The sequence below is a fragment of the Syngnathus scovelli genome, chromosome 9 (genome assembly GCF_024217435.2).
Source record: "Syngnathus scovelli strain Florida chromosome 9, RoL_Ssco_1.2, whole genome shotgun sequence".
NCBI classification, from domain to species: Eukaryota; Metazoa; Chordata; class Actinopteri; order Syngnathiformes; family Syngnathidae; genus Syngnathus; species Syngnathus scovelli.
The window spans coordinates 11,506,315-11,516,413 of record NC_090855.1 but is presented as its reverse complement, the minus strand read 5'-3'; the positions used below and the strand labels follow the sequence as shown (position 1 = coordinate 11,516,413).

The following is a 10,099-nucleotide window of genomic DNA, read 5'->3' as shown; positions in this document are numbered from 1 at the left end:
TCTATGTCATGCACACTTTTATTTGTGAAGTCATGCCTGGCCCACGCACGCCACACATTGGTCGCCTCAAAGCATTGCAGCTTGTTGACCGGGCCCTTTTCATGCCCCAGTTCCCTGCAATGAGGAAGACTTGAGTAGACTCTTGCAAGGGAGATGTTTGCCCGCCGGCTCGACACAATTCGATGGCCCCATTCCCAGCCGGTCAGGGGCGTGGGGGGCAGGGGACACTAAATATGGGTATTTAAGTCCAAAATGATTATGAAAAAAAAATGCTTGACTTAAGTGACATTTGTCTAGGGGTCAAATCATAGTACAAACAATATTATACCTCTCACTTTAATGCAAGCTAAATCTATAAGACAAAAATATTTACGTATAATAAATCTGATGTGTGGGTCTATTATGTTTATTGTTCTGCAGATAGAATTCGAATCTTTGTCATTGCAGTGAACATTTTTTTTCCCAAAAGAGGCTTCAAGTGGTTTCATGTCACGTGGTTTTACGCCACTCCTAGTTGAACTTTACTTTGGAACTAACCCTAAAACAAATAATTGAACAACCGCATAATTTAAAAGTCTTAAGAAGACTTCATGCAAGCAATGCAAAATGACCAGTCAGGGCAGAAAAGTTGAACTCTTGCTCATGTTGCATATTTTATCCGACTGCCTGTGTCCATTTTTTTTTTTTTTAAGTTTTATTTTATTTACCATATTGGGTCGCTCCACTGAGCAGGCATTGCTGTCACACTTGCACGCAGGGCCGAAACGGAATGGTTGCAAGCATTAAAAATCCACACTGATTAAGGCACAGAGTCGCTATTTTAAACAGATGCACAACTTTATTTCCACTTTTTCAAGGAGTTGTTTCACAGCAAAGTGACACCCACTCACCATTTTAGTCATACGCATATAAAAATGCAAACACAGAGCAAAATATACATATTAGAGGCTGGCATACAGGAATGGCATTGTAACAGTCCAAAGACAGAAGTGCATGAAAAATCAGCATTTAATAAATGTACACTCCAATCAATATATTAGGTACCCCTCAAAGGGCCAATCGAAGTTAATGTAAACTTTCAACGATGCCAGCCTACAAAAGAATCTCGGAGGGGAGGATTCATCTCAACATATTGAATAAATTGACGGAATGTGTCCACAGTGGATGAAAATTAAGCAGGACGGCAGACGGAAATCACTAAAGTCCACCATGCCAAAGTGCAAACGTAACGCTGCTGGCTCCTCAAGTTGCTGTCGCAGTCGCAGTCGTTACCGTCGTTGCCGCAGCAACATTCAAAACAAACAAATGCTCATTTTTCGTGCATCCAAACCACTGAAATAAATAGTTGCTAGTGTATTGATTGGAACTCTTTGCTGAAAATGAATCAGCAGAGTTTGAGCAAACGTTTGCAATTTGCTCTCCGATTTGCTGTTTTTGTTTGTAGGCCAAAGCCCTGCCCAAAATAAAAGTAATGCTTTGGTGCTCTCCTGTGGCATCTTGGCGCCTGGGAACTATGTTGAAGTGCAAGTAAGAGCTTCATTGAGTCAATGTGTAGAGAAGTCTAAAACAAAAGTAGTGCTTTGCCTCCATCATGGTATTAAAGTTAGTTATAATTTTTTTTAAATTATTTTATTAATTTCATTATTTATAATAGTTGACTTTTTTCCCTTTCAGTGAACAAATAGTCCCCATATGAAAAAATACAGTAATACTGAAACTAATGAAAAAATGAAGCTAAAGGGGTGCATTAAAAAATAAACACTAATGAAGCTGCTCTAAATTTAGAGTCATTAAATGTAATTGAGGGAAATGTTTAATTCGAAACAAAATAAAAACTAACACATTACTGTTAAGCACTACTAACTACGTATGAGACAGACCTTTGCAAGTATTTGACTCTCCACTGTAATTTCCTTCTCGAATAATCTTTACTACTTTCATCCAAATGAAGCTCCTCAACACGTTTCATTCCCAAGAGGCCCCCAGATGGCGCCAAAGCAACACTTATCGGTCAGGCCCAAGAATTGAACCCGCGCAAACCGAACTGCAAGTATGTGGTTGGTTTCATTGGCTGGAAAAAGTGAAAAGTCAGCGAAAAGCCTCAAGTCCACCTCATGGTCATACAATCAAAGTTCCTCCTTGGCAGTAGATGTTCACACAACTTGTTTCTTCTTTAGCAGCAGAGTCCAACACGCACACGGTATAAACACACACATCACACGGTTCGTGGCTTGGATGTAATTCTTTGAAGTAGTCGTATTCCTCTGTGCGTCACAGGGAAGGCTTTGGGGTCCGGGACCCCCGCCATCAGCATTTCGGGGTCAGTCGGGCTTTGCCGAGCTTGACCTCAATACCTAAAAGCTCAAATCCGGCAACCTTCTAACGCAGCCGATGGCCGAGGGGGTCTTAACACTGAATGCACAGTGATCCTCTTAAAAACGAGGTGGGCGGTTGGCGAAGAACGTCAACAAACTTTTGTGGGCCAGAAATTCAGTTAAAGCCGGCTTACAAGGACCTGGGTTAAATATTTTGGCATTTCCACACACAACAAATCAAATACCCTGTTTTATGTGATTTTTTTGAATCTATAAAAAGTCTCATATGTGATGTCATTCCACTGACCTTTTCTAACTTCTCCGTCTTAGGGCTTGTCGGCAGGAAGTGCCACCATGGGGACCTTTTCTGTAGGGGACATGGGCGGAGGTTCTTTGCTCCCGGGCAGATCCACGACCGCCGCTTCGGGCACGGGGGAGTCGGAGGATTTGGCGGCGCTGGCGGCGAACGCTTGAGCAATGTCGTCAAAGGTCCTTCCTTTGGTCTCGGGCACTCGCAGGAAAGTGAAGATGAAGAAGATGATGAGCAAGACCATGAAGATGATGAACACGTAAGGCCCGCAGAGTTCCTGAGGAAGAGTTTGGGTCAGCTCGTGCGGTCGGTCTCAAAGTGTGGTCCACAAGCGCCCTCTTGTGGTACGTGAACAATCGACTATGTGCAGTTTGGTTGTATTTCACTTTCTGGTCCAATAAAAGCATCCTGAACTCGTACATACCTCCAGTTTGGGGAACCCGAGGCCCACCAGGAAGTTGGCCGTCCAGTTGGACAACCCGGAGACGGCCATGGCGGCGGGTCGAGGGCCCTGGGAGAAGAGCTCGGCCACGATGAACCAGGGGATGGGACCGGGACCCATCTCAAAACTGGCCACGAAGGCGAAAACGGCCACGATGGCCAAGTAGCTTAGAGACGGGGTTGTTTTCTGATCGGACGAACAGAAAAATGACGTCAATAGTAATTATGAACATCACAAAACTTTCAGGGGCGGCTCGGTGGCGCACTGGGTAGCACGTCCGCCTCACAGTTAGGAGGGTGCGGGTTCGATTCCACCTCCGGCCCTCCCTGTGCGGAGTTTGCATGTTCTCCCCGAGCCCGCGTGGGTTTTCTCCGGGCACTCCGGTTTCCTCCCACATCCCAAAAACATGCTTGGTAGGCCGATTGATCACTCCAAATTGTCCCTAGGTGTGAGTGCGAGTGCGAATGGTTGTTTGTCTCTGTGTGCCCTGCGATTGGCTGGCAACCGGTTCAGGGTGTCCCCCGCCTACTGCCCGATGCCGGCTGGGATAGGCTCCAGCACGCCCGTGACCCCCGTGGGGACTAAGCGGTTCAGAAAATGGATGGATGGATGGACAAAACTTTCAGGGTTCTGCTAAACATATATATATATATATATTTTTAGTGTGGGCTCCAGCTTCCTTGTGACACCTGAACATGTCAATCCGATTTGAAAACTGATGGACACGCCCACTTGTCACTCACCACAAGAGAAAGGGAGATGGTCATAACCAGGGCAGAGATGGCCATTCCACCGAGTCCTATTAGGTGTAAGGTCCTTCGGCCCGCCTTCTCAACCAGGAAGAGCTGCGACAAACACCAAAGATTGCACAATAATAATCCAACGGACTGCAGTGAAAGATCGACAAGCTCGCAGTTCGCCACTCACGGAAACGACGGTGAACACGGTGTTGACTACTCCGGCACCAATGGTGGCGTAGATGGGTTGCGTTACACCAGCCGTGGCAAAGATGCCCGTCGAGTAGTAGAAGACCTACAAAAAAATGTCAGTACACCCTCATGAGTTCATCTCAGCGTCACTCAGTAAGCGCACTCACGGCGTTGATGCCCGACAACTGCTGCGAGAGCTGCAGGACGATGGCGATGATGATGGGCTGGCGGTAGTTGTGCGAGCGGAAGAGCTCCAAGATGGTGGCTTTTTTCTCCATGGCCATCTTCATCCCTTCCTCCCTCATCTCGTCCATGTCCTCGCTCACGTCCTGGCGACCGCGCAAGCGCACCAGCGCTGCAAGGGAGTAAATAAAATTAAGAACAAGAAGCAGAGGTGAGGGTCAGCGGCGTGTGTTTGTGGGTCAGGACCTTTCCGGGCTTCCTCTTCCTGTTTGAGGACGATGAGAAGGTAGCGGGGGCTCTCGGGGCAGAAGGGCAGCATGATGCTCTGGAGGATGGCAGGCAGGACGGTCAAGGCCAGGAGGATGGGCCAGAGTCTGTCAGAGCCCAGAAGAAACTCCAATCCAAAGATCTAAATATTGATCAATACAGATACATTATATATATATATATATATATATATATATCTTTTATATTTCTAATTGCGTTCCGTCCTCGTACCTGTGCCACCAGGATGCCGATGACCACGCCCAGCTGGTTCAGGGTGCCGAAGGCCCCCCGGAGGGCGGTGGGGGCGATCTCGCCCACGTACATGGGCGTCAGTCCCGTGCACAGGCCGCAGAAAACGCCGATGATCAAGCGTCCGATGATGATCATCTCGAAAGAGCGACTCAGGCTGGACAGTCCCATGAGGACCCCGCCCAGCACAGCCAGAACGTTGGCCAGCAGCATGGACTTCCTCCTGCCAGGGAGAACAGGACATTTCAACAGTGACATTTTAGGACAAACACCTGAGCAGGGTCTTGACTTACTCACCTGCCAAACTTGTTGACCATGGCCCCCACACTGAAGGAGCCAAACATGCCCCCCACACTAAAGATGGCCACGGCAAAACTCCACACGATGGTGGTGACTCCGGGACTGAAGGGCTCATCGAAGCGCTCCAGAGAAACGTTTTGGAAGAAGCGGCGCAGTTTCTATTGAAGTCATACAAAAAATGAAATAAACAATTTGATGTTGCCATTCAACTTTAAGAGCATTTTGTGTCCATCCACAAGAGGGCACCATAACTTGAATACGACAGCCCTCAGGGGGCATAAAAGGTCAAAAGGTCAAAACAACTCGCACAGCGCACACGTCATGGCATAAAATATTTTCATTTTAAAACATTTTAGTGGGAATACCACTGTCATATGAGCAATAATGACAAACTAACGTTTTTGTCATCAGTTGTTGCAATATTTTGGAATGACTGTTCTCCCACAACAATGAGTCACACCTTAAACAGCTTTAATATGTTCTTTGCCATTACGTGAAACTGCAATGCACATTTCTTTGCATAGATAGTGTACTCAGACAAATTGTATGATTAGCAACGCCTACCAGTGAGTTACATATAAAGGAAGAGTGCCATATAGAGATTAAGCATGCTTTAATATTTTCATGATGTCATCAAATATCTGCTCTGAGGATTACCGTATTTTCCGGACTATAAGGCGCACAGGACTATAAGGCGCACCGTCAATAAATGGCGCATTTTAAAATTTTGTCCATATATGAGGCGCACCGGACTATAAGGCGCACCATTAATGCAATCGCAATATAATAACATGAAATAGTAAAAACAATAACAATATATCAATAATGTTAATATCACACAACACACAAAATAAACATGTAAAGCTTACTTTAATAAGTACAAAACAAAACAGTCAGATAGATCAGTAAACTTTAAGAGTTAAAGTTAAAGATTAAAATAATAACAAATTAACAATTTTTATGAAAGTTGAATGAATTTTTTATTAGATGTATTAAGTTTGTTTTATTGTTGTTATTGTTGTATGAATAAGAATAGAGGGATTGGTGTTTGTGACTGCAGTAAACAGTCCAGGTTGCAGCATGTCAGATTTTGAATCCAAATCAAATCATTCTCCATTTTATCTTTTTTTTATTTCAACTTCAGATGCAACAAATTACTTTATAATCACAAAATAATGATCCATAGTCTTTTTGATTCATGATTCATAGTCTTCAGCGGGCCACTTATGATTGATTTTATGACACAATGCTTCGGGCCAGTTTAAATTCAGAATTTGCTCCATATATAAGGCGCACCTGACTATAAGGCGCACCCAAAAACCTCAAATTTGAGGTTTTTAGGTGCGCCTTATAGTCCGCAAAATACGGTACTTGATTTTGCATGTGGCGCGCGCACACGTTGACACACACACACACCTGCTCTGGTGCATTGATGACCCCGGTGTTGTAACCGAACTGCAGCGAACCGATGACTGCAGTGGCCACGCAGTAGAGCAGGTACAATGTGACTTTCTTCTGCTTGGGCTGTTTTGTGGAGGCAAGAGAAAAAGGACGAGATGAGAACAACACGAGGGTGGATTTTCGACAAATCAAGTCCTCTCTTTGAACAGCGTTCCTGCCTTTTGACAAAGCTCTTGTTGTTTATGGACACACCAGCCGTCACAAACGCACAATGAGCCTTTTGCACATCTCGGCTCTCACTGGCGCTTTTCAACCACAGCGCTCGCTGTGCAACTGGCAAGTCGAGCACTTGCAGCGACACGCTTTTGTTACCCAACTGTCAAGCAATGTGAAAATTACGCCTTTAAAATCCGGGGAGTGGTCGTGACGTTTATCCGTCCGAGAATCACACTCCATTTCTAAAGGAGTGTTACATAATCCAACAAATCTAAACGGTCACTTATAACATGTGGGAACTCGTATGAAGAATCCATCCATCTGGTTCAGCAGCACTTGCCCTTTTTGGGGTCGGCAGGTTGAGGAGGTGGAGACTAGCCCAGCTGACATTGGGCGAGAGGCGGGGCAAAAATCGCTGTGACCCTAATGGGTGGATTTGTTACTTTTGCTTATTTAGTGCTCATTGCTGAAAATGGGAATTTCAAAACTACTGTAAATTACTGGGCCCACTCATTTTTCCCCGCATCACACATGACAGCAAAATAAAATCAAATAAACTAAAGAAAGGGACCGAAGCACAAAATAATGACACTTTTTGGTGTTTTGTATGTATTTGGACACCCATGCAAGCGATTTCAAAATCTTAAGTAAGCTTGAGGTTGACGTAACTGTGCAACAGGTTACAAAAGAAAAACCACTGCAATTGGAGTCGTACTTTCAGTTGGACAGACCATTAGGTACAGCGAAAGGATCGTGATGAGGGTTCTTAATAATTTGGATGCAGTGCAAATGACTTCTCTGAGAAAGATGATGGTGCAGGTGTACCTAATGTTGTGTCTGTGACCGGTCATTGTCGTTGTCTTCCGCACGCGCTTGCTCTCCCAACGTGCATTTAAACACTGAGGCATCGCGCTCAAGTTGAAACTTGCTCCTGCCCTCTCGCTCTTAGTCACGTCCCCAAAATGCTTCGTTCCCATCCTCCTCGTACCAGAAAGGAAAATTACAGAAGTGCCAGCCTGTGACTTAATGAAGTCCAGGTTTTTTTTTTTTTAATTCAAATACAAACCACTTAAAACGGAGTCCTAACTAGTGGCAACTGAGACTGAAAGTGTACAGACAGGAGTGGAAACTTTTAGCAGGTTTACAGTAAAAAAAAAAAAAAAAATACAAATTGCATTGATAGAATACAAGTAAGCCAAATATTTACCTTGTCATCTTCCATGCGCTCCATCTTGCCTCTTTTTACACAAATCGATCTGTTTTGAATAACACACCTCTCAGCGCAAACAGCTGTGAATCCTGAAAACAAATATATAAATAAGGAGCAGGATTATTTCAGCAGAGCGAGAACGCACCGATGAGAGCTACAGGTACCAACAAGTTACATACCTGATGAACGGGGACGGTGCCAACCTGTTTTGGGTCCAGAAGAATGAAGATGGTCTGCTCTCACTCACAACAGCAGCGGCAGACGAGAAACTCCTCCTTCTCCTCTTCCTCCTCCCTCGACTTCTCTTCGTAACCCCCCCCCCCCCCAACAGTCCTACTACAGTCTCTTTCAATACAATTATTTCAGTCAACTCTTAAAGAAAATATATCGAGATGCGTGGGAAAATCGGTATTGGGTCAATACAGGCCTTATTCTGAGATATTGGGTTCTCGTGGAGGTTGATGATACCAGCCACTGATACTTGAGGGGGTGGGGGGGGGAAATCTGGCATTGAGTAAGCCCTCCTCGGCAATAGTAGTAAGAGTTTTGAGAACATCGTACTTGGTGCAGTTTGTCAATAGTGAAGCGTCAACTTGGTCTCAAAACAAAACAAACCAGGAAATGCATTGGACCAAACAATTTGGTCATTCAGCGTCTTGTTCACGGCTTTTTGTGAGTCATTTATTTTGGATGCTGTTTATTTTCAAACAAGATGAAGCCAAGTTACAAGATGGCCACTAAAACCTTTCTAACATTTTAACATGATGTTGATAAAAGTAACTTGTATCTTTTATCTGAGTGTTTCTTAGAATCAGATCTCACCACTATCAAGGCTTTGGGTAGCATAATTTGGGAACAGCAGAAGGAATTCTCAAGTCACCAAAACTATTTTGTCTGGCAATTTACAGACATGGGCCTTCAAAATAAAAGTTGATTTAAAACCTTTGCTCGGCTGCCATTTAAACAGGAGTGCGTAGACTTTTTCAATCCACTGTATTCGCTTCTCTGAGAACTGTTACAATGTGTGACTCATCGACTTATACAAATATGATAGTGTGTACTTTCCCCAATCATTGTGACCTCACTTATATACAGGAAGAAGAAGAAGAAGAAGAAAAAGGAGAAGGAGGACGGCGGACCTGAGGTGGAGGACAAACACTGCCGGTGAAAAGAGGCTCTGTGGCGGCTGCCCACCGGCACGCTGGCACAAAGGTCAACGTGCACATGCCTGAGATACAAAGCCCGGTCACGCTGAGACCATGAGACCGACTCAGTGGGTGGCAAACAATCACAAGCCACCCGCCACCGCACCCCTCCTTCCCCTAATAGTTCAATTCTAATCTTATAGCCCACCTAAATCTCAGCCTGGAATTTGAAAGCCTCCACAAAATGCCAAACGATTTGCTATTGACAGGATCAACTTTCATGATCTAAAGAGAGTCGAGAGCTGCTGTTTACAAATAGAATTGAGGAAAACAACGATTGAATTTAGCCATGAAAATGTCTTTTTTTTTTTTGTTCGTTTAGATTATATCCTTCACAAGACTCTCGTGATCCAATAGTCATCGTCTATTTTTTTGCCTTCTAGTAACGTCACATGCGTGTGTAACACTCATTCTTGCCACATACCGGTTCGCTTTTGCAAGTGTGACATCACACCCTGCAGCTCTTACATGCACACACGCACGCACGCTCGAGCAATGCAAAGCGCTCACTTTCTTCATTCTTCAAAGCCTCCAATCCCAACGTCCTGTCCTGTAATCTGTCGCCAAGGCAACCTTTCCTCCAGCGACATGGACATAATAAAAATAAGGTTTTTTGTGGTCACAAATAAAAGAATGAAGGCAGGAAGCGAGGGCGGAACTATCTGACAATCTCGCTTGTGCACACGCACACAACTTGTGTTCATTTCCTGATCGTTTGTAATAAGCCCGACAAACACGTCCGCTGCCTCAAACCAATCAAAAAAGTCTTAGCAGACCAGCATGTTTCCACTATACGGATTAACACTTAATAAAACACCAAACTTACTTTGGAACCATAAATCGGACTTCACAAACCTAATTTAAAACTCAAACTTTGACTTGAATCCCCAACTCTTCAACCAATCTTTATAGAGTTTATTTTTAACAGAAAAAAATACATGTCAAAGAGTTCAGCTTACCTTTGACAGCGTCACTAAAAACTGTTTTTACTCACAATGGCCAACAGAGGGCGATGTGGCAAATTAGCAGTCGCTAAATAAACAAGATATGTCAGGACCTATCAGGCATAGTT

The 10,099-nt window shown here is 44.4% G+C and overlaps 1 protein-coding gene across 1 annotated transcript; it reads right to left on the bottom strand.

Annotated features, from left to right (window-relative positions):
• Positions 1–818: 818 nt before the first annotated feature.
• slc2a3b (solute carrier family 2 member 3b) lies at positions 819–9,702 on the bottom strand. The gene is made up of 11 exons (XM_049731644.2): positions 8,002–9,702; positions 7,820–7,911; positions 6,412–6,519; positions 4,993–5,153; positions 4,678–4,918; positions 4,426–4,588; positions 4,164–4,351; positions 3,995–4,099; positions 3,811–3,912; positions 3,050–3,253; positions 819–2,902 (listed from the first exon to the last, which is right to left on the bottom strand). The coding sequence occupies exons 2-11, from the start codon at positions 7,841–7,843 to the stop codon at positions 2,642–2,644; spliced, it is 1,557 nt and encodes a 518-aa protein (XP_049587601.1). The 5' UTR covers positions 7,844–7,911; positions 8,002–9,702; the 3' UTR covers positions 819–2,641.
• Between the last annotated feature and the right edge of the window lie 397 nt (positions 9,703–10,099).

Coding starts and splice junctions, on each gene's coding strand:
- slc2a3b (XM_049731644.2), bottom strand. CDS start 7,843: ATGGAGCGCATGGAAGATGACAAG. Junction 4,100..4,163: donor AGTTGTCGGGCATCAACGCC/GTGAGTGCGCTT, acceptor ATTTTTTTGTAG/GTCTTCTACTACTCGACGGG. Junction 3,254..3,810: donor CCATCTCCCTTTCTCTTGTG/GTGAGTGACAAG, acceptor TCGTCCGATCAG/AAAACAACCCCGTCTCTAAG.